Here is a 25,580-nt window from a genome sequence, read left to right as displayed (position 1 = left end):
TACCCGGAGGCGGCGGTCCAGTGTTTTTTTTTTATGCGGGTGAGAGCGACGTCGGGAGCACCCCGCCATGCCCCGCCATCGGAGCTTGCGCTTCTGAGGTTTGCAGGGTGCTGTCGCACGGCCGGAACCCTTCTTCCAGGGGACTAAAATGCCTGGGTTTGATTGGGAATTGGCTTCTCTCACGACCTAAAGAGGGGACTAAAGGGGGGAAACTTTGGGGTCTTTGTCTGTCCCGCGGCATCTGCTCAAACCCCTGTTCTCACCCGCCGAACCAAAGGCCGGCCGGCATCTGTCATTGTTAGACAAGTCGCGGCCCGGCCGTCGAGGTCGCTTCTGTTATCTATAACTCCGCGGACATGAATGATACCTCGGACCACCAACAACTCTGAAGCGCCGCTATTGGTTTGGAACCAATTATTGAGGCATTGCCAAATACATGCAACCGCCCATACATCCATCACAAGTTTTGCAAGTTTCCCAGCCTTGCCATTTGTAATATCTTCATTACGTCTCTCGAGTTTGACCCGACGGAGTGAACCAAAGGGCAGCCTCTGCGTAGTCTGTCATTGTTTCAACTGGCTATTCTTTACAACAAAACAATTGCTCAACTCGACCTCCTCAAACCTTCATCCAGACGGACGCGGTCAATCTTCGTATCATTCAGATCCATTCAGGCTGCGGCATGTCTCCCAACTCGATTCTTTGTTCTCCATCATCTCGGCGGTTATCCCCTCTGAGAGCCCCTCTGGAACTCTCTTGAAAATACCTCTGGGCCTCTGGAGCCTTCTTACGACGGCCGGTACCATGAACCTCTTTACGTCTGGCACATACAAAGCGCTGACCCATACCGTACCTGCAAATAAGATGGAGACGAGGAAGACCATCTTGAATGAGCCAGCGTATGCTCTTGGGACCGCACTGCGTACCGCATCAGTGATGCTCGAGTCAACACGTGGCACTTCCCATACTTTGCCTGTCTTGATGGCAGCGTAGAGAGACTCCATGGAAGAAGTTGGAAGGCCAGCTTGTCGGGCCACCGGATCGGCGTATAGCGGCAACTTCTCGCTGAGCTGCTAGTCCAAGATAGAAGCGAACCCGACCTGGGCGAAAGCACAGCCCAGGCTACACAGGCAACCAAGAACGCCGAAAGCCAGCCCAATGTCCTGTGCGTCCCAGACATATGTCACGCCTGTAATCGCAACATTCTCGATGAAACCAATGGCTAAGAGGGGTTAGCAGAAGAAAAGGAGGCTTGGAATTCCATGATTCGTCACTTACCTACGCACAACAAGGCTATTAATACTGTGATTTGGATCAGTTCATCCAATTGCATGCCGCCCAAGCAGCCCAGCACAATCATGGCCACAGATGCCGAAATAAGGCATATTGATTTAGCTAGGTGAAACAAACTTAGAAAGGTGCCTGCGAGAGCCATGCCGTACCAGAGCGAGCCGCCCAGAATGGCCTCTTGCCAAGCAATGGCGTTCGAGATGGCATCCGGGTTCTCATCAAAGACTTTCCCTACGATGGTTGGCCAGAAGACATAGACAACCGAATACGTCATGGAAGCGAAGGCAGCATTGTTGACAAGGGCAACGTAGTGGCGATTTCTGAACAGCTTTGGAGGCAACAGGGCCGACGTCTTGCAAAAGAACACTTCTGTGAGATGTCAGTCCGGGTCTCAAGAAGCCAACTTGATGTGAGCCATACCATGGATGATGAATACCAAAAAAGATGTACCGCCGCCGAGTAGCATACCGACCACCTCGTATCTTCCCCATTGGTACGCAGGCCCTATACAAGAGAGTCCAAACAGCGTTAAAACGCAGCCGAAGATGAAGAAAAAGATGCCGATGATGTCCACGCTTTTGACCATCTGGAGCATGGATCCTCCGGCGACGTTGAGCTGTCTGTACGACGGTGGGAAGTAACACCAAAGGTATACCCATGCAGAGAAGAATGCACAGATGGTACCTAAGCAGTAGTTCCGACGCCATGCTGTAGTGTTATCGAGCGAAGCGGTTGGTGTAACGGCAGGGAGGACAAAAGCGGCGACACAGGGAGCCAGGAGTGTGGCAGGGAAGTAGAGCGCCCTGACTTCGGCCGGGACGAGCTCTCCGACCACGAAGGCGAATGAGATTTGGGCTGCTGCTGCAATACCATTGCAAATATTGGCTGCGAAATGAACCCCAATACTGCTGCCAAACCAGCCAAGGATGCTGCCGATGGCCCCGAGAAAGGAGGCGCAGAAAATGAACCACCTGCGTCCATATAAATCCGAAAGTCGACCGACTAGCAGGAACCCAATGGAACTGCCCAACAACCACATGGTGGACAATTGATGGTCATTTTCCGGTAGACGCAGTTCCGTGTTGACATGGTTACTGCTCAGGGTAAATGATATGACGAGAGTGCAGACTGAGACACCTACCGGCTGTTTGCAAAAGCCACCCATCCCGAGCAAGCAGCAAAACTTCCTAGATTTTGAGCCTATATCAGTCAGTAACGGTGAAAACTCGCGGGGTAGCCCATGTTGCCTAGGCAGATAGGCTCCCTACCACCATGATGAAGACGAAAGTCCTGTTGGACCAATGTTCGGGATGGCCACGGATCTGGGGTTCAATCTGACGGGCTGTCCCATCCAAATGTATCAGTGATTCAACATTGCCAGGTAAGTTGCTGACGTCCGTGTTTGCATCTTGGCGGTTGTGCTCGCGTGCGCCGCCCTCGCTCTGGTTTCTTGCCACATCGACAGGGTCTGCCGAGAATGAAGCGGCTGCCATTTCTACCAAGCAATCTACAATATCCGAGTGTGATTTGGTTCCCTGGCGTTGGAGTACTCCGAAAACGAAGAGAAGACTGGGATGGTGTGATTGGGAATGATTAGAGCTCGGCGGGCGTACTTGGTCCCAGACAGTCTCAGAGGCGAGGATAAATGGAATAGAATCAATAATTCCAAAGAAACAAGCAAAGGAATTATGAGTTTTTTGATGTTTGCGCACGTGTGTATGTGTGTAGTCGAAGATTCAAAAGTCGGGAGAGAGAGCAGAAAGGTGCAGTGCTTTCTACCTGGCGCAGAGGAAGTCTCTTCCCAGGCACATTCTTCATGAGGAACATTCAAGCGAAAGACAGGCATCTGTTCATAGAAAGTACCGAGGATGATTCTCTTGCCTGACGTTGATTCGATTGTTGACCTCCGGGGAGGGCACGGCCTCTACAAACGGCTGGCCATGCGTGGAAAAAGCAGCCTTGGCTTGTTGCCACTCAGTCCCAAAAGGTAGACAAATATCTTTTTCGGCTTCTGGACGATCTCTGGAGCCCAGGCTAAGAGTATGAATGTTCATGGGCCGCACATCACAGCAGTCACCTGGGCGGTATCCTTCTGCTACACGATCCGAGACCATCTGACGTAGGTGGATAGACTGCGGCTCTGAATGGGCGAAACTCGACCTCGATGTGGTGAATTTCTCTGGGAAGCATCCAAATGAAGGAGAATTAGTAGGCCGATAGGTACGAATACAAGACAGGAAGATGGTTCGAGGCTTTCAATGAAGATCAGAGGCAAGAAACACAAGAAGGGGGAGGTGCAACATCGGTGGTCTCTCATTGGTTTCCGGCTAGTCGTGGCAATGGAATCTATGACAGCGAGGTTTTTCTCCGATGTCTATTAAACCCTTCATGTAAAACTCGAACGCTTGAGTAGGTAGTTAGTGTACTTCCTCAGAGACTCGGAAGAGAGGTAGCGAGGCCATACCACTCTGAAGTCGCAAAGTGTATCGGAGTGAACCCTTATCCCTGCTATAGTTGGCCCCCGGACTTCTAATACCAAACTTAGGTACTTGAGTAAATGAATATAAAAGTTATGTATTCCAGACATTTCTCTTCGGATTATTCCATTGGCAACAACTCAGTCTATCAAGGGCTACATCTCGATTACTCGCCCAACATCCTCACCTGATATGTGATTCCTCTTTTCGCTCAATTATCTAACAATTCATTGCATTAATCCTGACCTAGGGTAAAATCCTTTGCCCATGACACTTCTACAACCAGGTCTGAATCCCTTTCGGCCTCCCAGCTTGGGGGAGGCTCGACTAACCCCACCTTGGTCCCGAAAAGGCGAAACTTGAGTCCATTGTCTGATCCTCTGGATTTTGCGTATTACTGGAAGTTTCAAGCGAAGTTTCTCTGAAACATTAACTAATATTTTTCAGCGGCGCGATGTCGGTTTAATATCCAGGCAGGTCCAAAGATAAGTGTCTCTCTTAATACTAAACCATTGAAGTCTCCTTGCCGTTCCACTTCTCAACAAGCCTTCTGTCTTGTGATTTCATTAAACCTGTACCGCTAGAATTGTACAGGAAACCAGTTTTCCAGATCTGAACTTTCTTTGAGCTTTGCTGCAAGTCAGCTTTGTTCTATTCATTTTGCCATATTTGTCTCATTCGCACTCAAAGTAGTAATCCAATATTATAACACAGCCTAGCATGTTGGAGTGTTTGCCTCTTTAACATAACAAGTATAGAAAACTGGTTGTAAGCAAAATGAAGAGATAAAATAGCACAATATTAAATCCAGGTTCAAGAACCGAATAGTCACAGAGTTACACACCGCAGCTCACTCTATCAGAACCAGTATAGCTAGATTCCATCTCCTACTATGCATCCCTAATCATGTAAGGTACACATATATTTGTATATATCGACGTGTGTGCGTGCGGGCGTGTCAATCTAACTTTTTGACGATAACGGCCTAATCACAGCCAGTCTCTCAATACTATAGAAGCTCAAGAAAGGCATTGATGCAACAAGCATTTCACCATGACAAAGAGAACAGGCAGTCCCTTGGCTCCGTTCTATGAACAGCACAATTACAGAACTACAACCTGGAAATGCAGCTAGCCTCAAGTTAAAGGGAGAGACAATTCATACAGAAAAAAGTCTGTTAGTCTAGGTGAGTTCACAGCCAGTAGGATTACGACTGCACACTTGTTCTAATGCGTTATTGAGTATGCCTTGGCCGTAAAGGGAAGTAGAAACTGGTTAGTGCTATCAGCTGAGACCTATGATAGGCGAGTGTCTTCAACAAGAAATATTACTCTTGCTGTTCTGTGTCTGCCTTGCTCAACTCAAGTTATGTGGATTCATTCTGCGGCATCCTCGGGGATGGGCATGTTAGGCTGGCCTCCGGCTGACTAGAGCCACCATTACAAAGCTCACGAAGGGCGAGAGCATGCCGGTACCTTCCGTCCTACCATCAAAACTGTTCTCGCCATTCTCGTGGTCATCGTGAGGGGCTTGAAGGACAAGAGCAGCCATCGTGATTCAAAGCCAGATATTTCTAGCCCTAGGGTAGCCCTCAGCCTGGAATATACCTCCCACGCTCTCTTCACTTTCGAATTTGTCTTCACCTTTCTCGAAAATAATCCATCTTTGTTGTTTTGTTTCCTCTTCTACGCCCTCCATCCCCCGCCTTCTACACTCCTCTCCATACCAAACCCCTCCTTCAACTTCGAGTTGAAACATCTCCAACCTCAAGCTCCCCGTTTCACAAACACATCTTGAATCCCATCGCTTTCGAATATAACGATTGCAAAAATCCCAATTGGCCATCATGCCCGCTTCTACCGGCAACAAGATGCTCTTGGAGCATCTTCACAAACTTACCGCCCAGCATGAGCGTGAGCAGATCATGAAGACCGCGTCGGCTTCCTCCAAGAAGCCTGGCCGCCTCTCGGCCACAGACCCGGACTCTCGCAAGTCGTCCGAGACCTCTTCGTTCTATTCGTCCTCTTCAGAGGATGTTGAGCGCGGTGGCGGTGTCAAACTCACGGGTCCCGACGCGTTCGTCGCCCACAACAATCCGTACGCCTTGCTCGACGACGGTGCCGCGGCTGACGCTCGTCGCCCGGTTCATGCGGATTCTTCCTCTCTCCGAGGAAGTCCCAGGCAAGTCTCACTCATCGTGTTACTGACTCTCAATTTTCCAGCCGTAGCTAACCATGATTCAACAGCTTCGCCCGCCGTTCGCAGGCTGCAGCTCAAGCTCTGCGCCCTACCTCGTCCGCCACGGCCACTGTGTAAGCAATTCAGAAGATTGAAACCTAGTCGTATTCTGACCTCGCTTCGCAGACGGACCTACAAGTTCCCTCCTCAGGACACTGACGAAGAGGATGACGTCTTCCAGGACACCGTCGACGGCTCTGAGCAGCGCTCTACGATTGTGCCTTCTGGCTCTTACAGCCTCGGTCAGGGTCATCTTCAAAACACCGATTTCAAGGGCAAGGGCGTCGTTCGTCGCGGCGATTACGTCGGCGGATCTCCCATCAAGGGCGGATCCTCCTCCATGCGCAACCCGTCCGACCCTCAAGCAACCTACCCCACCGGCGCTTGCATCTTCGTTGCCAAGTGAGTATCAGCCTCCAAAGTAATCACTCTCGTTATTCTAGCTAACTTTCGTATTAGTCTGCCTGAGTACAAGGATGACATCACCCTCGAGGCGGCTGTCATTAAGGAGTTTCAGAGATTTGGTGTCGTCTTCGTCAAGATCCGTCGCGATCCTCAGGGTCTTCCCTTTGGCTTTTGCCAGTTTACCGTGAGTTTCTTCTTGGGACACCTGAGGTAACCAGGCTCTCATACTGACACTTCCACAGACCAAGGAGCATGCTGAGGATGCTCGCATCAACGGCAAGGGATCCGTGATTCTCGGTCGCCCCTGCCGCACAGAGACGGTTCGAGCCAACCGTAAGATTGCCCTTGTTTTTCATCCGCCACTATCACCGATACTTATTGACATAGGCACGTACATCATCTACCGTCGTGATCAAGTGGACATCACCATGGAAGAGGCGAACGAGCTCTTGCATCCCTTTGGCGTGATCGAGACCTTGCGCCAGCTTGATCCCCAGATTCGGGAGCAGCTTCAGCTTCCCGTCACGATCCGAGTACAGTTCGAGGTCTTCGACCCGTCCCAGCAGGTCCTTCGTGCGTTCCGCCTCAACAAGACGTACAGAGTCGACCCCTTCGATTTCAAGAAGGCCATGCAGGCCAGAGCCCGCAACTCTGACCGCGCTTTTCTTGACCACTATGATCGCGATCGCCGCTCCATCTTCGTTGGGGACCTCCCCCTGACTTTCACCGAGAACGACGTTCGAATCCTCATGGAGGATATCGGCGCCGTTGTGTCGGTTCAGGCCAAGCGCCTCGAGTACGCTCGTGGTAAGCATCCCTCCATTCTTGGAACATATGGGGATTAAGTACTGACGACAAGTGCGCAGAGGGCCCCAAGCTCATCGCTTTCGTCGAGTTCACCAACGCGTCGTACCCCGACCTTGCCATTGAGCGCTATGTGAGTTTTGCTGCCTGTCTTCCGGCGATTGGCAATAAAGAGATGACTGACGAGGCTCAACAGCACCTGAACAACATCCAGGGATCCTTCATTCGTGTTGAACGTCGCACTGACAAGCGCCGCCGCGATCCCGCCCGCAACCAGAGCAATGGCTACACCTCGGGCAATGACTACAGCCAGGGTCATGGCTCCAACTGCAATGGCTCCCACGAGGATATTAACGGCGGCAATCCTCCTTCCACTCCTGCTTTCCGCCCGAGAGGCACCAAGGCCATTGAGGCTGGACCTTCTTCCACGTCCTATGGCCAGGGTATCCAGGGCACCCCTTCCATGATGCGGACTGCTTCGCACCATTCCACCCAGGCCATCATGATGGCCTCTAGCGACCACGCGCAGCAGAACGCTCATGCTCATCTCAAAGCTCGCCAGAACGCTCGCCAGAATGCTCAGGGCACGCATAACGTTCAGAGAATGCAGAACCACATACAGGCTCAGATACACCCCGTCCAGCAGCAGATGCAGGCTCAGATGCCTATCCAGATCCAGAACCAGCAGATGCCTACCCAGCTGGCTCAGCAGCAGATTTGTTCTCAGACCCAGCATCAGATGGTCCAAGGCATGCACATGCATCAGTCCGCCGGTCAGCACATGGGTCAGACTCCCATGCAGTACCCCATGGCTCCTCCTCCTGTCCCTGTACAGGCTGCCACTCCCATGCATAACAACATGGCTTACAACCCGAGCCCCTACGCTGGCAGCCCCTGCTCTCAGGGCGCCTTCTCCCAAGGTGCTTTTTCACAGGGCCCTGGATCCTCGGTTGGCTTCATCACTCCTCAGCAGGCGACGCCCATGCCCTTCTGGGGTTACGGTCACGGCACTCCTCTCTGGACCCCGTTCCCCGTCGATCCCGCCGCATTCGCGGCTGCGGCTTTCTCGTCGCCCGTTCGTCAGCCTCACCCCAACGGCGGCTTCGCTCCCCAGTCCATCCCCGCCCAGCAGATCGAGACTAACCAAGTCAATGTCACCCAGTCTGAGCCTGTCATGACGGAGAATGGCCAGCCTTACGTCGGCGAGGGCTCGATCGGGAACTACTAAGAACTAATCATCCTTGCCGTGCTGCTGTCTTCATCCACACCACACTTTCTCTTTCGTTGAAACCCTCGGGCTTCCCCTCTTTTTATCTTCTCGAATGTCCTTCTTTTGCTCAGGTCTTTTTCTCATTTTGTTACGTCAACCAAAAACCAAAAAAACAACAACCCCAAAAATCGGTGTGGGTTCTCAGACACGGTAGGCAGTTCGGGTTCTTGGACTCGGGATGATCGTCAAGGATCAAGGACGGTGGATCGGTTACAGAGACCAAGCAAGGACAGGGCTATAGATACAGATGTTTGGAACGTGCAATTGGCACATCCGTCTTCGTTTACTCAGGATGTCGCGGACACTACCTTTACGGATAGATGGTCAGAAATACACACTTGAGTAGATCAATACGGGCGTCTTTCCTCGCGTGATTTCGTGATGTCTTTGGTCTCATGGTCTACGGCTTCTAGCAGAAGATGCCATGGATCCCATGTACGCAAAGGTGAGTGAAGCCGGGAAACGGCGGACTCAAAAAGCTCATCGAACAAAAATGATTGCTGTCCGAAAAAAACTATCCGAGATAACAAACGACTTGAGGCTTGGATGGGAAACAAAAAACACATGATACTCCAATCGGAAGCAAGCATGTCGTGGACCTCGCAGAATCACTTTTGAGTGTACTTCATGGGACAAAAAGAGGTAGGGATGGAAGCGGAGCACGGGGCATCTTTGTCCCGGTTCAAAGCTCAAGCTTCATGGAAGAAGCTCCAATGGCAACGATTCGAGTGAAAATAAGTCCTACGAGAGCTGAATATCACTTTAGCAAAGCAATCTCACACGGCTCTCTGTACCAATTCGAACCATCCCGTCGAGGACAACGGCCAGCCTGACTCGTAAAAGTCACACGAACTGCAGAAACCCCAGGCGCATCGCGCTCGTGAGCCGAGCTCCCTCGACCCTCAGTCCTCTACACCCAAAAACCGAATCTGTCGGCGCAGCCGGCTAGACGTCGAAAAGATGCGGGCAACACCCTCGCTGTTGAACAAAGGCATCTGGGCCCGAACCATGGATGAATTCAAACGGCGCGCAAGTATTGGTAAGAACAAACTTGGTACCACTGCCCAGACCTCACGGAGCACTAACCTGTCGTGCCCGTCGCAGCCGTGAAAGCCGAAGGGATCAAGGGCCCCTCGGGCCCATTTGTCCTTCAAGACTTTCGCACGCCTGGCTCTACCGACGACTGCAAAATCATGACTGACCAAGAGATTGGCGGCTTCTCCCACGGCGCCCTCGAATGGGTCCCCTCTCTACCCTCCACAACGACGACCTCGTCGCAAAGCAGCCCGGCAAGTAGCACCCGAGGCTACGCCCGGTTCCACGGCACGATATCCACCGACCTCCCCAAAAACGACCCCAAGATCCAACGCACAGGGTTCGCAGCATGGAGGACGCCAGACCAGAAGCCTACTCTGTTCGGCAAGGCGGTCTGGGATATTGACCCGTACTCATATCTTGCGTTGCGCGTAAAGTCGGATCGGCGGAGCTACTTCATCAATTTGCAGACGGACTCGGTAGTGCCAACAGACCTGCACCAGCACCGACTGTTCGCGAAGCGGCCGGGCGAATGGGAGACGGTGTTCATCAGGTGGAACGGCTTTGTGCGGACGAATCACGGCTTCGTGGTCGAACCACAGATGGAAATGCTGCGGTCCAAGGTCACGACTGTCGGCCTGGGATTGACGGATCGTGTGCCGGGTCCGTTTGAGTTATGCATTGAAAGGATTTGGGCGACGAACGATGTCGAAGAGGCGGTGGAGGAGAGTGACGGGGACATGATGGCTGCGCAGGAGGCCAGAGAAGCGAGGGAGAGCGAGTTGAGAAATCGGGAGGGGAAGAGCATCCGGTGGAGGGAAAGGTGAAGTTTGCGTCCTGAAATCAGGAGACACGGCTTCGACCATGCTGCGAGGAGTACTGGGCTGGGCCTAGACGGCCAATACTGGTTGAGCAGACTCTCTCGGGATTTCATTAATCTAGCGAGGGAAGCCGAGTTCATTCGGCAAAGGGATTTGGAGGCAGCGGCAAGTTCAGCAGGGTAAGATCCTGGCCAGGGAACTGTAACAGACCCTCTGTATGATATGGCAGCATAACGTGAACATAAGACGGCAATTGGCGTAAATGATGCGGCAATATGTTTTATTGCTGTGCCAACATACAAACATACAACACCCATGAACCTCAGCGGAACACCCAGGAGAAACGCGCGACGTCAAGTGTCAAAAAGCGTTTCCAAAATTTTTGAGGGACGGTCTCGGGTCGCTGCTTGGGCGGGAGAGCTTTCTGTGACGGGATATCCGTGGCCAATCATGTTTCTCAGAAACCTTGGTGGAGCCCTCAACTTCACTCAGAAACCTCACTGACAACATTGTGACTGACGGGCTGAAGATCGTGTGCTGTGTTTCTTGCCTGTCAGATTACCTTGAAAACGAAGGCTGCCTTAGTTCAAGTGCCCTGTCGTTCACTCGCCCAACCCACCTGCTTGTATTGTTTGGCGCCGGCCGACGCGCCTACCTTTTCACCTGCCGGCGCCCTTGGAAACATGGTTGACCGCGTGTCTCGAGGCTCAACACACGCCACCGGATGAACCAGTCGTCAGGAAGATTTCAAAGTAGAGAAAAATTCCTCATTCAGGATCGTGCGAAGACCCGGAGACCCCAGCACAATGTCCCGATACCTAACGCCCGCCAAAATCGGCATCCTCGCCCTCATCGAGCTTTACACGGACGGACATGTCCCCACCACGGCCATCATCCCCGTGCTCTCCTTTGTCACATCCCACCTGCTAGACCCGGATCCGCAAAGCTTTATCACCACCGCCCGCAAAGATACGCGATGGCGCAAGGCCGAGAACGCCGTCAGCCTCGTCATAGGCATCAAGGATTTCGAGAAGTTGCTAAGCGCCCACTCCGTCGTCGTCGGCCTGCCAGGCCGCAAGCTATGGGACACCTTTCTCGCGAAGCTATGGGGCATCAACTCGCTCGACCAACTTCACGACTTCTTCGGCCGCCAGACGCAGTGCTTCGCCAAGACCAAGGAGGAGCTGCGGCGTGCGGCCGAGGGCGACGAGGCAGTCGCGGCACAGTTGTGGCAGGAGCAGCAGCAGAAACCGGGTATCACGCTTTCGAGGAACTCGCCGCTGGGTCAGTTTGTGAGGCGGTGCCAGCTCGAGTTTTCGCGGTTGCAGTTCCACGAGTCGACTCAGCTCTGGACGGACTTCGTGCAGTACCGGCAGCCCACGGCGGGTTACCTGCGGAAAAGAAACCCTTCGTTCGGTCGGCTGAGCTTCGACCATGTGCTCATGGCGGGCGAGCAGGCGGAATGGGACTTGGATGGCGTGGCCGCGCTCACGTCTGTCGTGTACGGAGACATGGTGAAGAGTGGCACTCCATCCACTGTGCCTGTGAGCACGGATGATATCGAGCTCTTGCTCGAGTTCCAAATCGAGCAGATGCAAAGTGAGCCCTGCCATCGGAGAAAGATGTTGCGGCACCAATACTGACAAATGCAGAATTCGGCAATCGGATACCTTTGGAGCTCCGAAATCAATTTCACGACCTTCTCGGCGACAGCTTTCTCGTGCCCAGCTTGAGGCACTACCTGAGGTTTGTTCTCGAGTTCACCACCGACTATTCCCAAACTGACCAGGCCCAGTTTTCTTGACGCCTGGAGATCCGGTGACTATCCCACCGCATTCGACTTCCTTCATCAATACTTTGATTATACCATGCAGAGTCGAGACAGGCTCTTCTATCAGTACGCGTTGATGAACCTGGCTGTCCTGCAGGCGGATTTTGGCTGTTACAGAGACGCCGTTGCGGCCATGCTCGAAACCGTCTCTACGGCTCGCGAGAATCGCGACATGACCTGCCTGAACTTTGCCCTCAGCTGGCTCTTCCACTTTGGCAGAGCACATCCGGACCTGGTCAGAGACCTAGAGGCCGACAGCCTGCTCGGTACGGCCAAGGAGAGTCTGTCATATCTCCGCGTAAAAGCGAAGGAGACGGGTATGTGGACACTTTGGGCGTCAGTGTTGCTCAGCGAGGCGAAGCTTGGCCTGGCAAACGGCGAGAGCGTCGCCACCTCGGTTGAGCTCATGGTTCGCAGCTCGCATCTCATTGTCGAACGGAACATGAAGAACATGTTTGGCGCCCAGCTCTCCATCCTCATTGCCCTGTGGGACAGACTGGGGCTTGCACAGCTCTCGGCCATGGATTGCGAGATATTCTTGCGGTGTCACGCGAGGCACTCCATATTCGACGACGAGCTGAAGGTCACGTCACGCCTGGCATCACAGCTGGTTGCACGAGGTAAATTCGACGAGGCACTGCAGAAAATGGAGGCGCTAGACGAGAACTCGCTCCGGTCGTGGAAGCCGAGCCAATACTGGTTCAAGTATCGCAGCATCATCAAGCTGAAGCGGGACCTGCATCATAACAACCTCGACGGCGCGGAGCAGCTCCTCTCGCAGCTTCTGCAGTCCAAAAAGGACGACCTGGAGCCGGACATGTCCTTCGTCGTCGACTTCCTCCATATAGACTGTCTCGTCCGACGAGGAGATCTGCAAGCGGCCTTCAACAAGGTCGAAGACATGCTCGCGGCGACGCACGATGATAGGAGAGACATTGCGCTCCGCGTAAGGCTCATGTTGATCAAGGTCCATCTGTACGACAAGTGTGGACGGACACAGCGGGGGTTCACAATCGCCATGCGCGCGGCCAGCATGGCTTGGCGGGCGAGGCTGGTATCTTGTCTGTGGCAGGCCGTTGGCGCCATTGCCAATATCCTGACGTCGTTGGGGGAGTTCGAGGCCTCGTCGCAGCTCCTCACAGCCGTCCTGCCGCGAAGCCTCGAGTGCGATTCGGCGGCACTGAGTGGGCAGCTGTACTCGTACCTCGCCGACGCCACCATGGGCATGGCAGGCAAGATGGAACCGCAATCAGCCAAGAGGAGGGAGTACCTGACCCGGGCCACGGGGGCGATCCAGAAGGCGTTCGACCACTATTCGAGCATCGAGGACGTCACGCGGCAGTGCGAGATGATGGCCAAGAAGGCCACCATCATGAAGGCCGCCGGAGACAAGGTTCTCGCGGCAGATTATGCGGCAGCTTATGTGGCTTTGCGGAAGGATGCGGCAGCTCTTTCGATATGAGCATATTGTTCTTTTCCTTCCTCTAATCCCCTCCCATCACTACCACTTGGGGACAGCATGGCAGGAGAACAGGACAAAAGACAGTGAATCACGTAGAGAGGGGTAAGTGTATGAGTAGCGCCTACGATGGGATTTTTGAAAAAGGCCGCAGTCTCTCGATTGCTGTGACATAGGGAAAATGTACAGAATAGTCTACCCCTTAACAGGCGTGTCTTCCTGAGTCTATTGGATCGCTCCTCTCGTCCCCCTACGGTGGCGATGTCACGTTCACTCTGGTCGTGGTTCCTTGCCCTTGCAGGGCACATTTAGGCCTTGTCCTTGTTGTGGTAGTTGACGTTGTCGTTCCAGCTGTTTGGAGTGTTAGCCACATTTTCCCGAGTTCTCTTCTTCCATATCGCCGGAGAGGAGAAAGGAGGAGGAAAGACAGAGAATAAGGACGATGATGAGGATACGTACAAGATGGTCTTGTCACCGTTGCCCCATTGGTAGTTCTTGGTGCGGATGTTCTGGTACGAGTACTCGACGCGCTCCTCCAGAGGGGGGAGGTGGCTCCAGTGCTCCCAGTGCTCGTTCCAGAGGACGTAGGCGTTGGCGGCGGCGAGGCCAAGGGCGGGGATGCAGGCGCTGTGCAAAGGAACATTTCGTCAGCATTTCTGTCCGGTCGCAAAATCTCCTGCCAAATGTTGCCCCAAACCAAACCCCGCGTTCGCTCAGAGTCACATGCGTCTCACGCCCTATGCCAATGTGTTCGTGGTCGGAGGCGGACAAGATTTCCTGGGTGGGCATCTCGCAGACGGGGTATTCGATGCTTGGGTAGGAGATCAATGGGGTTCAGGTGAATGCATACTAAATGGAGATCTTGCGCCAAAGGGCTGGTAGTCAATCGGGTTAGCCTTTTGTTTTCCAGGTTTTGATCTCTGCTTCTCCCCCCCACCCCCCCATTCCCTTTGGCTCCCTTCCTTAATCCGGGGTCAATTGGCTTCAATTGACTTGAACCGAAGCACGGGGGACGGTGACCCTATAGATGAACGGAAGCGACGGAGGACGAACCAGTGGTGCCGGCGGCGTGGTGCTTGGCGGCCTCGCGCTCCCTGATGAAGGCGTTGTCGGTGGTGCTGGCGAAGCGGCGCTGGACGGTGGAGCGGGTGGCCGGGGCACGGGTGGCGCGCGCCGCGGCGGCGAGGAGCTGGCGCTGCATTTTGAGGTTGTCTTTATCGGTAGAGGGGAGAGGTTGTGCTCTTCGTTTGTTTCGGTCGGCCGGCGGCTCGGAGGTGGTGGGTTTCCAAGAGGGTTTGTGAGGAGGTTCGGTGATCAGGTCATTTTGGAACTTCCGGTATGGAGCCGTCAGGCCCAGAGCTCGGTTAGTGGGCAGCGTCACGGCCTTTTCTTGTGGCCTGGATCGTTAGGACTCAAGGTTTTGATGACTAAACCATTTGCGGAGAAAGTAGGAAGGGATGGACGTAAGCCTCAGCCGCTCAAATACCCTGGAAGAGCAGGTTCACTGGAAGCAAGTCTTAGCAAAGGGGACTGACATAGGGTGCACTCAGGAAATAATCGTTAGATAACTCTTGAGTTTAATTGGGTCTTCCGGAATTACTGAATCACTCAATTCCATATTCAAAGCTTCTGAGGGAACTGGGACACTGGTAAAATGGAAGCTGTCCAGGTCACGTGCAACATCACCAGACACCGCGCTGAGGCTCGCGTTCGTTCCTTCCCATGACGGCAACTACGTCGCGTTGACAAGAGCACCCAAGTATCACGCCACGTTCTTTATAATACTTTAACGTACGCCAAATCTTACAAACCATTCTCTTCTAGGAGATATTTGGGAATTTGTTGCGGTCTTTTGAGACCCCTTTCGCCTCGCATGCGTCAGACTCCCTGATGAATCGTCCTTGCCATTAACCACCTTACTCGGATACCTCCGGCATGGATCCGGAAGCAGCTTGACTTTGTCACTTATCATTTCTGCAGTTGATTGTTTTGATTTTCAGCTCAAGAACAGAATCAATATTCGGGCAGGATGGTACTCCGTATCACCACGTGGAATGGTGAGCGGCTTTGATGCTCTCAAAAGGCAGACTGACACTGACAGGCCCGGCTACAGTCAACGGCATCAGGTATGATTGCTTCAGATGAGCGATGATATATGTCTGTTCTAAAACATGTCCACAAGAAACCCGTTTGGCTATCAACCATGGAGCACCCAACGAACATTCCAGGTACGTCAGTCACCGCAGCTGTGGGCTTCGTTTGGGCTACCACTCTGTTCTGACTAGCTTCTCAGACAATGTTTGAAATCCTGGAGGCAGACATTGTGATTATGCAGGAGACAAAGATACAGCGCAAAGACCTTGGCGATGACATGGTTCTCGTCCCCGGCTGGGATGTCTTCTTCAGTCTCCCAAAATACAAGAAAGGTGTGAGCCAGCCTGAACACTTTTGGTGTGATTTAGCATGATCTAACCGATTGGCCAGGATACTCTGGCGTTGCGATCTACACTCGCACTGCCACGTGCTGTCCAATCCGCGCCGAGGAGGGTATCACAGGCATTCTCACACCTCCCAACTCATCCACCAGCTTCCGCGACCTGCCTGAGGCCCAGCAGATCGGCGGCTACCCACGACCGGGCCAGCTGCCAGGCGAGGTGGACGAGGCGACGCTCGACTCCGAGGGACGCTGCGTTATCCTTGAGTTCCCAGCCTTTGTCCTGATCGGCACCTACAGCCCCGCAACGCGTGATTCGTCGCGTGACTCGTTCCGGTTAGGGTATCTCAACGCCCTTGACGCGCGAGTGCGGAACCTCGTGGCGGCAGGGAAGCAAGTCATTCTGACGGGGGACCTGAATGTGACTCGTAACGAAATTGATACGTGTAATGTCAGGGAGGCGCTGCGCAAGGAGGGCATGTCGGTGGAGGAGTGGATGGAGTCCCCGAGTCGACGATTGTTCAACCATCTGGTCTTTGACGGGCAGGTTGCCGGCCACAGGGACGAAGGAAGAGAAACGCCAGTGCTATATGACTTGACGCGGGTCTTTCATCCCACACGACAGGACATGTTTACCTGCTGGGACACGAAAAGAAACATGCGGCCGGCCAACAACGGTAGTCGAATCGACTACATCCTCTGTTCCGCCGGTATCAAGGACTGGTTCACGGACTCCAACATTCAGGAGGGCTTGATGGGATCGGATCACTGTCCCGTATACGCAATCCTTGGCGACACGGTTAAAGCCAACGATAAAGATGCATCTGTGCTGGACCTCCTGAACCCCAACGGCATGTTTTGGGACGGCAAGCGGCTCAGAGAGTGGTCGGCCAAAGACCTGCTCCCCTTGTCAGCCAAGCTCATCCCTGAGTTCGATCGCAGGCGGAACATCCGCGATATGTTCATGAAAAAGCCCGTCGCAAAACCCTCACCAAGCCAGACTTCGAGTGCTATTAAGTCGCAGAGTATCATGTCCAACGAGCCGCCCACGCTTCAAGAACAAGATGAGCCAGAGCCCTCCCAACAGGATACTCCAGAACCATCAGCTTCCCAAGCATCCGTCCAGTCCAACCCTGGCATTCCGTCACTCGTCCTTATGAATGCAAAACCAGCGTCTTCGCAACCGAATTCTCCCGTAAAACGGCCACTAGAAACGGCGGCGCCAACGAGACGTCTCGCAAAAAAGACAAAAACCAACGAAGCCGATTCTTCCAAGCAGAGCACCCTCACAGGCTTCTTTAAACCCAAGCAACCGTCCTCAAAACCGACTCCCGCTAAGCCCGACGCGACGGAGGCAATTCAGTCATCGCCCATGAATAATAAAAGCGGTGTTGTAGCTGCAGCGTCAAACGCCCTGGCACCACCGGCCCCTTCCCCTTCGCCCTCGGCGTCGACGTCCTCTTCCGCCGCCGCCACGGTATCTGCGCTCGACGCCTTAGAAAGGGTGTTTGACCCCATCGAGGCCAAGGAGTCTTGGTCCAAGTTTAACCTGGGGAAGAGGGTCGTGCCTAGGTGCGAGCATGGAGAGCCCTGCATCATCCTTCAAACCAAAAAGCCGGGCGTCAATTGTGGTAGGTACCCCCCTCTTTTTCTATACTCAACATGCGTTCTTTATCCCTCTTGGGCCATCACAGGTCCCTATATTATCCCTTGTTCCTTGAATTGTGACTTATTCTTGATTTAGGCAGGTCGTTCTATATTTGCGCCCGTCCCCTCGGAAGGTCGGGAGAAAAAGAGAAGGGGACGGAGTGGAGGTGCGGAACCTTCATCTGGAGCAGCGACTGGAAGAAAGAGCAGTCTTAGATGCGTTATCTTGCTGCCCCCACTTTCTTCGCCATTACGATGGGGTTATGTGGTTTCGGGGTAGCTGAATTGCTTCTGATTATTTTTCAAGATAGTTGTTTTGGGGGCCGCACAATGACCAACGCCTCATAGCAACGAGATATGAACATGACGACTCCACCAACGCTGTCCCTCCCTGGTATTCCAAAAACACTAAACAAAGATTGCACTTAACTTTGCAAATTATTCGACCTTTCTACAAGCATATGGAAAACGACGGCTGCCCCCCTGTTTGTTGAGCATATTTCGGGTTATGATACGGTTTCAAGGCCTGGGCGACTAGCTGGGTGGACTGGAGTGACGCGCTTCTGCGGTTTCCGACGACGCTTTTCGGAAGGCTTGCGTGGAGTATACCGATAGTCCGGGTGCATCTTGTTGTGGCGCTCTTTGTAGGCTTTTGCGAGCGCTCTATATCTCTCTCGAACTTCGTGTGACTCGGAATTCCAGGCGGCGCCTAGCCTTTTGGCTATGCAGAGGTTAGTCATGGCACTCGTGTTAAAGGTTTCTCCGCTTACATATGTCATGGTTTTGGATGTGCGGGTTCATCTGCTTGAGTTGGGCTTGAAAATCGCTTCGGTAGAGAATGAAAGCGTTGGGCGGGCGAGTTATCTTCGGTGTCCTTTCGGGAGCGTTAACGCAGGGGACCAAAGCGCCAGGTGCCTCCTCAAGGAGCTGAGGTGGAGGCCGCCGCACAACGACAGCGATACCGTCGACGGAAACGATCATGTGAATGCCGGCGATGAATCTGTCGCAGGGACCAAGAACCCATCTGTCTACGTTGGTGTGTATGCCATCCTTCACCCACATGACAGGCTTGCGGAGAATGCGTCTGTGATGGATCAGAAACCGACGTCAGACAGGTAGAGTAGTAGCACCTGCACAGAAACCATAGAGTGCCAGTACATACCCCATCTGTAATGCCATGAACAGCCGGCCTTCTTCGCCGAAGGCCATGTAATCCCAAGCGGAGACGGCGACGGTGGACTCAAAGGTATTTAGGTGGAGGTCCAGGATCTCTGTCACAGCGCGAAGAACGTTGGGGTCGACTTGCGTACGGTCGATGTTGCGAACAATGATTTGACCGGGGTTGAAATTCAACGCCATGATGAATGAGAATGTAGATTCAAATGGCGGTGTAAGTTAGAATGTGCTGTCAATTGGGTATTTGTAGATGTCTTGTGTTCGTCAATGAAACCGTAGACGACAAATCAGCATTCGGGGTTCAACAGACCGATAGCTTAGTCCTGGGCGGTAATGGGAGAAAGACGCGGTGAGCTGGGGCTGTACCGATGGTCATAAATAAGAAGACGGAATAAGGCGTCCGATGGATGGCGACGGAGGGTGGTCCGGGAGAAGCTGGGGAGAGATTCGAGGGAGACAACATGGCCCTTGCCATCGCGGGTCGGGATTGGGCCATGTGCAGGGAAAGGGACCTAAATTGAGGGAAGAAAGACTCACTTTCTCTCATTCTTTTCTTTCTTCCCCCCTCAGGAAGCGAGGTAGTCCCAGGGAGGGGCGACTAGCTCCGATGTCAACGTAACCAGTGTTTGAAAGCTGCAGGGGGGCTATTGCTTTCCTATTGCAGCTTGATCTGTGGGGGGGGGTTAAAAGGTTTGCATCTGGGGATGTGTGCGTGTGTGTACCTTATCACTCCCATATCATGCCAGTGTTCGGACTGGAGGGTGGTCGCCTTCCTCCCGCGGCTGGTTTGGTCACCAGGCTGTTTGTTGTACTGTACACTGTGATCATGCATCATCGAGACGTCGCTGGCATGGTACATAGGAAGAAGTGCAAGGTAATACTTGCTTGCTTTCTCTGGACGATGGCTCGAAGATGCAGGTACCTTGAACTCCAACTGGCTTAGGCCTCCGGACCTTAAACGAGCTTAATGTAAGTACTCAAAAGGCCACTACCAAGTGTCACCGAGACCAAAAATGGCCACGCAGATCCATGCGGCACCATTTGATTTCTCAGCACCGACACTTCTCGATGCAGCCTGCCTTCGTTACCATCACCTCGGCGTTCTTCCTGCAGATTTCTGCGGCATATGTTCATCTCCGGCGACCCCTCGGGGAACTTCCCTCTTGTCAGCCACCGTTGAAGTGGTGGCTTGAGCCGAGAGACGTGAACCGATGTTTTGAGGCAACAGTTGTTCTGAAGTCACACACGTCAATATTTCTTGGAAAGAGGGAGTCTATTATTCTCTGGCAAATGTTACCTGAGGAGGAGCCAGTAGAAATCGCTCTGCCATGATACGTTACTTGGGTCTGCATGTTTGCCAGTGTCAACGGTGCCAGGGTAGGTCCCCGAGTCGGCGATCTCGCTCCATAAAAGTTTACACGTCGGTCTTCTGCTAAAACTATCGGCGCGCTTGGCTCCCTGTCGTCTGATCACTTGGCGGGCTGTGCATCGAGGATGAAAGCATGCATCTTTCATTCTCGCGTATAATTACTTTCCGCGGCATCAAAACCCAGCAGTCCGGTTGGTTTCCAAGCCCAAGAGATGAAGCCGTGGTCTGTGACAGATTCTCAGACTTAGATGCCGGACCGATCGTTGCCAGCCAGCTTGCCAATCCGGGATCCCGAAATATAGGAAGAAAGAGGGTATGGTATCGCCCGAACGCTCGCCTCGGTGCCCCTATGTTCTCATCGTTACGTAAATTGGCGTATCACAGACTTAGATGTGTCTGATCCGTACAGCCCACCTTTGACAAAGGTTGGACGACGTGCCCACGTCTCTGTGGACGACCCAGACGAAAGTTCAAAAATGCAACTGCATGGTTTGGGTTACTTGCTTTCCCTTTCCCCCGAGGATCCCTTCCAACCACACTTGTCATTCTCGGCTCATCCCAGGGAGGCCCTAGTGAGGGGCAGTTTTTTTTTTGCTCGGGGCTCGTCTTTGATTTCCTTGAACATTTTCCTCCAACTTGTTCCAAGATTTATTCGCAGATGTCATCGCGATTATTCCATTTGGTCAAGCGTTATAAATCTCCAGTAACTCCCTTCTACTTCCCACTCACCCTCTTTTTGCATTCTATCCCTTAGCTGTTGAACCTCTGTACTTATGAAAGACATTCGACTGCCTTTGACTCTCACATCCGACATTTTTCTTCCCTACACAGAACTTATCCCCACACCGCACACTTCATTGCCATATTCCAGAGCCCTTACGCCATCATTAAATCTGATTTCCCATTCATAATGGCTCGGACTGACGAATCTTCAGCCATCGAACCTCGCGTGGTCTTGCGAACACCAGGAATGAACGAGGTCCTACCACGGCACGACCTCAACTTATTTACGTCTTCAGCGACATTTCCGCAAGGAGAATGGGTTCTCTCCGAGTTCGGTCATCCTCACCAGTTTCAGGCCGCATATTGCGTGCGAAATGCCCAGGGCCAGATGGTGCGAGCCCCAATGCCACTCGCAAACGTCTCTGCAGTCACGAACCAGCAAGAAATTTATGATCACTGCACAGTCTTTCATTATGACCCAAGTGAGTTCGCCCTATCATGGGAAAGAACAAAGCTTACCCAAGTCAGCATATCAGAGCCCAGATGACACAGAACATATTTGTGACATGGCCTACATTGGTCGGGAGGAGCAACAAACCGGCAGTGGTTTACTATACAACGACTACAACCACCAACAGGCTCCAGCATACCCCCAAGAATATGATCGTTACCACATCGATCTTGACATCAAACAAGAAATATTCCCGTCCAGCGAAACAAAATTTCTTGCTAGCCCGCCACCATACTCGTCGGGCGTAGCAGCAAATGCACAAGCCCATGCCAGCCTCCTCGAAAAGCGGTCAGAGATCGCGCCAACATCAATTCATGGTTTGAAAATAATCAATTTTCCAGTAAAAAAGGCCAGTTTTGGGTATTCATCTCGCCCAGAGTCATCATCAGTCGTCAGCGACTTCCTTGGCGACGCTTTGCTTCTCGATTCTTTCCACAGCTTAGGAAAAGAGGAAATTCACAGCCCCGGGATCTTTGCCCCCCAAGATTCTTTCCACCCGGAAGTTCAAGCAGCCTCTTTCTTGAGTGCCGACTCTTTCGACATGGCACTCTCCCCGACCATGTTCTCCCAGCTTGACGAAAGTGCCTTTGACCAGCTTTTGCGCCAGAGGAACGATACGAGTCACGAAACTGGAAAAACACACAGCGGAAGCGATGCGGACAACTCGGGAGATGAAACAACGTTGACGAAAACCATGAGATGACTTTCTTATGCTTGCCTGCTTTCTCTTTTTCTTTCTTTTATGTGGGGGCTGGTTTGGGTCCGGGTTGTCACTCGGGGCTCTCAAATTCTAGGCGTGCTTGTATGTCACGCTAGAGGCTGTTCTCCCGAGGCCAAGGGGGGCTGGAGAAGGTTGTCGAGGCTCTGCATGCTTGCAAATAACTGTGGATTGCATCAAGACGCCGCTGGTCTTCAACGATGTTTTGACCGCCCTCCGAGTGCCCAGAGGGCAGTTGGTATGGAGTTTGTATGTGTTGGGGCCACCTTGCATTCTCTGGGAGTCATTTGGGGGTTGTTTGCGTGGCCGTTGCTATCTAGACTATACAAGTTGTGGCGAATAGAGCAAGCATTTGGAGGAAATACGGCCTCAGGAGTTAGCATCATCGAGCACTGTGCAAATTCGACAACAGAGGTAAGGGCAATGCCTAAGGGAATTGGTGGACTCGAGCCCTTGCCGGGAGCAAACAATGCAGAAGCAGAGGATGATTCCAGCGGTCAGTGTTGGAATAGAAAGGATATGATTGGCTACCGAGAGATGCAAGAACAGCAAACGGTGGTGTGTTCCATGCGTGATTGGGGGGCGCAGACGAGGGTCGTCGAGATTAGCATATGGGCCAATTCAGGCTAGTTCAGCCGCGGCATGGCAATCCCTGTTAGTGACCCATAGATCATTCCATCCGGTAACCTTGGGCTGAACACTGCGACGGGGTTAGCTGGTAATAAAGCATGATGGTGGAGAGGGGGTGGACTGTGACCGGGAGTCCCATATCAGTTTCTTCTCCAACTTTCCCATATTGCCATCATACTTACTTGAAGGGCACACGAAACAACGAAGCAATGACCCAGCATGTTCTTTTTTTTTGGGAAGGGGATAGGAAAGGGCACAACCTATTTCTGCTGGTCCCTTCGTCTACGCCTCTCGTATTGGCTCGAGATATCTCCCGACCGGGTTTTTGTGCAGCATGATGAGCTGATCGCAAGAACAAAGCCACCAATACCAGTACTTCGCAAGCAAACTTTCAACTATCCGCTTTGGGCGAGACCAGCACTTTGATCTGGCATGTTGAGGAAGGAAGTGGACTCCTTCCACACTTCCAGGGATGTGGGAGGCAGGGGTGATGCTGCGCAACACTGGAAACAGGCAGAGGACGTTGGAGATGATGGGCTGGGCTGCCTGGTCAAGCGCTTGATGCGTGGGCTCACTGCCTGCTCAGTCCAATCTGCGTCTATCCGGTGGGGTAACTCATCCTTGCCCTCGCCTCGTGTGACGATTGTCGGTCTACACAGAGGCGCACGCGTCTACATGCTAGCCGCTGCCTTATCCCTTATGCCCTACTCTCTGATGCTGCCTTGTCCTCTAGGCCTTGTCTTCACCGAACCGGGAAAATAAGGTAATATGGTTGCTGCGTCCGCGTTTCTCTCGTCAATAGCTTATGTATCGAAAGACCAGGCCACCTTGCGGCTTCCGAAGATGTTTCTCTCCCACATTCACCAACTTGCGACATCCTGCACGGTGCAGGGCACACAACACCACCTGATAGAAGAACGGGCAGGCAGCCAAGATCGATAACGTGCTCCCCCTACCTCGGGTAAATTGCGGCAACGGCCACTTCATTTTATATCTGCTCCAAGTCGATGCCAACACCAGCTCCTCTTCTCACCGACATCACTTACCAACCATAGTGGCGAAAGTCTCGACGAGACTCGGTCTCTCATGCGCTTGTGGCCATGCACGCGGCTGGTTGCGGTCCATAGAACGTCCCATCACGCGATAGCTTGATACAGGGAACAGCAAACTGTACGCCTCGAGCGGATGAGGCGTTCACCGCCTTGGGCTTCTCCCGCCCTCGCTTCGATGTAAAACTTCCGGATCAGCAGACGCCAGACAACCTACCAACGTACGCAAGGATACTACTGTATGAAAGTCAGACCGCGAGAAAGAGATAGAGGATGCAGACATAACCATCCTCCGGCGTGCATTATCCAAGCCCCCTCGCACGACGGAGGCGATTTGCCAGCGGCGCCTAAGCTCCGCCCAATGGATCGCCCTTAGGGGTCGCGATGACAGCCATTCCGAAAGCCGCGCAAACCACCCCCAGATACCCTGAACCCGTTACTTTATCATGCGCCATATATTCTCGCCAAGACAGACAGCCGCTCGAAGACCGTGACAGTCCTGCACTGCGTGGTGGCGGCGACTTAGGTTTGACTGCTGACCCAGAACGCCGCCACAGCATGACCTGATTTCTTTTACGCCAGCCTGCTGCGAGGGCGACTTGTGTGACGACAGATATACAGACGACACCCCATTCTTGTCTTCTTCCTAGTCCGCGGATTGGCTCTCAAGTCCCGCCGATACGAGTGCAGTTGGCTTCAGTAGTCTTTGGCTGTTGACTGGCAGCCAGTGGTAGCAGAGTATTGGCCAAAGGAAAAGTAGATGTGAAGCATGACGTTATTTTTAGCGAAAGAGCTGCTGACCTGATTACGCTCTGCAACGACTCCTCATTCTGGGGGTAGCGTGCATGTCGTGGAGGTGCCATCGAGCCGGGGGCACATCGTACATTGGCAATGAGAATCTGACAGTGGACAGGCACGAGTCGAAAATGATGCACGGTTGGTGGCCACGACATGAAATAGTAGAACCCAATCACCTACGAGCAAGCGTAAGACGTTGGTAAGTTGACTCACGACTCACACGTTGCAGGCTGGCGCTTGGCGCGCTTTTTCGAGGGGGACGCAACATAGTCGTTTGTTTGTCCTCGGCCGAAGGGAAGGAAAGTGCTACCATCAGGATACGAATGAAGCTACGTTACCAAGATTCTTCAGGCGAAAATACTGTCCTATGCACTGGACAAGCGCTACCTGGGCTCCAGAACGATTGGCAAGATATACGCTCGCGCTTGGGAGGCTCATGACCGGGAATGGTCCACTTGCGTATGTTTGTGCCACAGTATGGTTTTCACAAAGATCATGGATCGTCAAAAGGCTGCCATTCGAACTCTCCAACGGCCCAGGTCTAATGTGGCTGCAAGCGGCCCGGGGAGGATCTGCCTTGAACCTCTCAATCACCGTTTAATACCAGGCCGCAACATCCAAATAGGATCGCTTGCAGGCCCTCCCTGTCACATTTCAACTTCTCTCTCCATCAGCCGCCGCCACTGCCCCCCAGATCTGGGGGTTGCCCCCCTCGTCTTACCCGACTTCGGGACCGAGAATAATCCTTTGGTCTCCGAGCAAGGGTTTCGTGACCAGGGTCGCAGGCGGAAAATCAGGGCGGAAGGGTCGGAAAGGCAACGAAGGGGGTCGACACCAGACCGTACCGGAAAGCTGGGTAAAAGATCTTGTCCAAGGTGACTGCCATGAAGTCTCT

General features: G+C 53.0%; 9 protein-coding genes across 9 annotated transcripts; 5 read left to right on the top strand and 4 right to left on the bottom strand.

Annotated features, from left to right (window-relative positions):
* Positions 1-656: 656 nt before the first annotated feature.
* On the bottom strand, positions 657-1,004 carry CDEST_14593 (uncharacterized protein; the record flags this gene model as incomplete). The annotated part of the gene is made up of 1 exon (XM_062930749.1): positions 657-1,004. One exon carries the CDS (start codon positions 1,002-1,004, stop codon positions 657-659), a length of 348 nt encoding a protein of 115 aa, XP_062786800.1.
* Positions 1,005-1,073: 69 nt separating this feature from the next.
* On the bottom strand, positions 1,074-2,783 carry CDEST_14592 (Putative sugar transporter, major facilitator transporter Str1/Tri12, MFS transporter superfamily; the record flags this gene model as incomplete). Its single annotated transcript, XM_062930748.1, has 4 exons — positions 1,074-1,222; positions 1,279-1,659; positions 1,711-2,473; positions 2,559-2,783. The coding sequence occupies 4 exons, from the start codon at positions 2,781-2,783 to the stop codon at positions 1,074-1,076; spliced, it is 1,518 nt and encodes a 505-aa protein (XP_062786799.1).
* Positions 2,784-5,613: 2,830 nt separating this feature from the next.
* On the top strand, positions 5,614-8,442 carry CDEST_14591 (Putative RNA recognition motif domain, nucleotide-binding alpha-beta plait domain superfamily; the record flags this gene model as incomplete). Its single annotated transcript, XM_062930747.1, has 6 exons — positions 5,614-5,864; positions 6,014-6,079; positions 6,132-6,407; positions 6,465-6,594; positions 6,653-7,217; positions 7,277-8,442. 6 exons carry the CDS (start codon positions 5,614-5,616, stop codon positions 8,440-8,442), a joined length of 2,454 nt encoding a protein of 817 aa, XP_062786798.1.
* Positions 8,443-9,172: 730 nt separating this feature from the next.
* Positions 9,173-10,737, top strand: CDEST_14590 (Putative complex I intermediate-associated protein 30). The gene is made up of 2 exons (XM_062930746.1): positions 9,173-9,523; positions 9,589-10,737. The coding sequence occupies exons 1-2, from the start codon at positions 9,445-9,447 to the stop codon at positions 10,344-10,346; spliced, it is 837 nt and encodes a 278-aa protein (XP_062786797.1). The 5' UTR covers positions 9,173-9,444; the 3' UTR covers positions 10,347-10,737.
* A 103-nt stretch (positions 10,738-10,840) lies between these two features.
* Positions 10,841-13,681, top strand: CDEST_14589 (Putative anaphase-promoting complex subunit 5 domain-containing protein). The gene is made up of 3 exons (XM_062930745.1): positions 10,841-11,939; positions 11,993-12,086; positions 12,136-13,681. The coding sequence occupies exons 1-3, from the start codon at positions 11,147-11,149 to the stop codon at positions 13,631-13,633; spliced, it is 2,385 nt and encodes a 794-aa protein (XP_062786796.1). The 5' UTR covers positions 10,841-11,146; the 3' UTR covers positions 13,634-13,681.
* A 1-nt stretch (position 13,682) lies between these two features.
* Positions 13,683-14,940, bottom strand: CDEST_14588 (Putative cytochrome c oxidase, subunit VIa). The gene is made up of 4 exons (XM_062930744.1): positions 14,684-14,940; positions 14,481-14,505; positions 14,090-14,257; positions 13,683-13,981 (listed from the first exon to the last, which is right to left on the bottom strand). Exons 1-4 carry the CDS (start codon positions 14,829-14,831, stop codon positions 13,939-13,941), a joined length of 384 nt encoding a protein of 127 aa, XP_062786795.1. The 5' UTR covers positions 14,832-14,940; the 3' UTR covers positions 13,683-13,938.
* A 528-nt stretch (positions 14,941-15,468) lies between these two features.
* On the top strand, positions 15,469-18,214 carry CDEST_14587 (Putative AP endonuclease 1, endonuclease/exonuclease/phosphatase, Zinc finger, GRF-type). Its single transcript, XM_062930743.1, has 5 exons — positions 15,469-15,687; positions 15,744-15,858; positions 15,924-16,056; positions 16,115-17,695; positions 17,809-18,214. Exons 2-5 carry the CDS (start codon positions 15,802-15,804, stop codon positions 17,925-17,927), a joined length of 1,890 nt encoding a protein of 629 aa, XP_062786794.1. The 5' UTR covers positions 15,469-15,687; positions 15,744-15,801; the 3' UTR covers positions 17,928-18,214.
* Position 18,215: 1 nt separating this feature from the next.
* On the bottom strand, positions 18,216-19,070 carry CDEST_14586 (Putative High mobility group box domain-containing protein; the record flags this gene model as incomplete). Its single annotated transcript, XM_062930742.1, has 3 exons — positions 18,216-18,432; positions 18,482-18,795; positions 18,874-19,070. 3 exons carry the CDS (start codon positions 19,068-19,070, stop codon positions 18,218-18,220), a joined length of 726 nt encoding a protein of 241 aa, XP_062786793.1. The 3' UTR covers positions 18,216-18,217.
* Positions 19,071-21,166: 2,096 nt separating this feature from the next.
* On the top strand, positions 21,167-22,551 carry CDEST_14585 (uncharacterized protein; the record flags this gene model as incomplete). The annotated part of the gene is made up of 3 exons (XM_062930741.1): positions 21,167-21,461; positions 21,508-22,171; positions 22,329-22,551. The coding sequence occupies 3 exons, from the start codon at positions 21,167-21,169 to the stop codon at positions 22,549-22,551; spliced, it is 1,182 nt and encodes a 393-aa protein (XP_062786792.1).
* Between the last annotated feature and the right edge of the window lie 3,029 nt (positions 22,552-25,580).

Source organism: Colletotrichum destructivum, chromosome 10 (genome assembly GCF_034447905.1).
Source record: "Colletotrichum destructivum chromosome 10, complete sequence".
Lineage (NCBI taxonomy): Eukaryota > Fungi > Ascomycota > Sordariomycetes > Glomerellales > Glomerellaceae > Colletotrichum > Colletotrichum destructivum.
This window is presented reverse-complemented; position numbering and strand designations above follow the sequence as displayed.

Excerpts from the sequence above, each read along its gene's own strand:
- CDEST_14590 (XM_062930746.1), top strand. The coding sequence starts at position 9,445 with ATGCGGGCAACACCCTCGCTGTTGAACAAAGGCATCTGGGCCCGAACC. Across the intron at positions 9,524-9,588 it reads CAAACGGCGCGCAAGTATTG|CCGTGAAAGCCGAAGGGATC; the intron begins GTAAGAACAAAC and ends TGCCCGTCGCAG.
- CDEST_14589 (XM_062930745.1), top strand. The coding sequence starts at position 11,147 with ATGTCCCGATACCTAACGCCCGCCAAAATCGGCATCCTCGCCCTCATC. Across the intron at positions 11,940-11,992 it reads CCAAATCGAGCAGATGCAAA|AATTCGGCAATCGGATACCT; the intron begins GTGAGCCCTGCC and ends TGACAAATGCAG. Across the intron at positions 12,087-12,135 it reads AGCTTGAGGCACTACCTGAG|TTTTCTTGACGCCTGGAGAT; the intron begins GTTTGTTCTCGA and ends GACCAGGCCCAG.
- CDEST_14588 (XM_062930744.1), bottom strand. The coding sequence starts at position 14,831 with ATGCAGCGCCAGCTCCTCGCCGCCGCGGCGCGCGCCACCCGTGCCCCG. Across the intron at positions 14,506-14,683 it reads CCACGCCGCCGGCACCACTG|CCCTTTGGCGCAAGATCTCC; the intron begins GTTCGTCCTCCG and ends ATTGACTACCAG. Across the intron at positions 14,258-14,480 it reads TGGCGCAAGATCTCCATTTA|CGCCTGCATCCCCGCCCTTG; the intron begins GTATGCATTCAC and ends TCCTTTGCACAG.
- CDEST_14587 (XM_062930743.1), top strand. The coding sequence starts at position 15,802 with ATGTCCACAAGAAACCCGTTTGGCTATCAACCATGGAGCACCCAACGA. Across the intron at positions 16,057-16,114 it reads TCTCCCAAAATACAAGAAAG|GATACTCTGGCGTTGCGATC; the intron begins GTGTGAGCCAGC and ends CCGATTGGCCAG. Across the intron at positions 17,696-17,808 it reads AAAGCCGGGCGTCAATTGTG|GCAGGTCGTTCTATATTTGC; the intron begins GTAGGTACCCCC and ends TTCTTGATTTAG.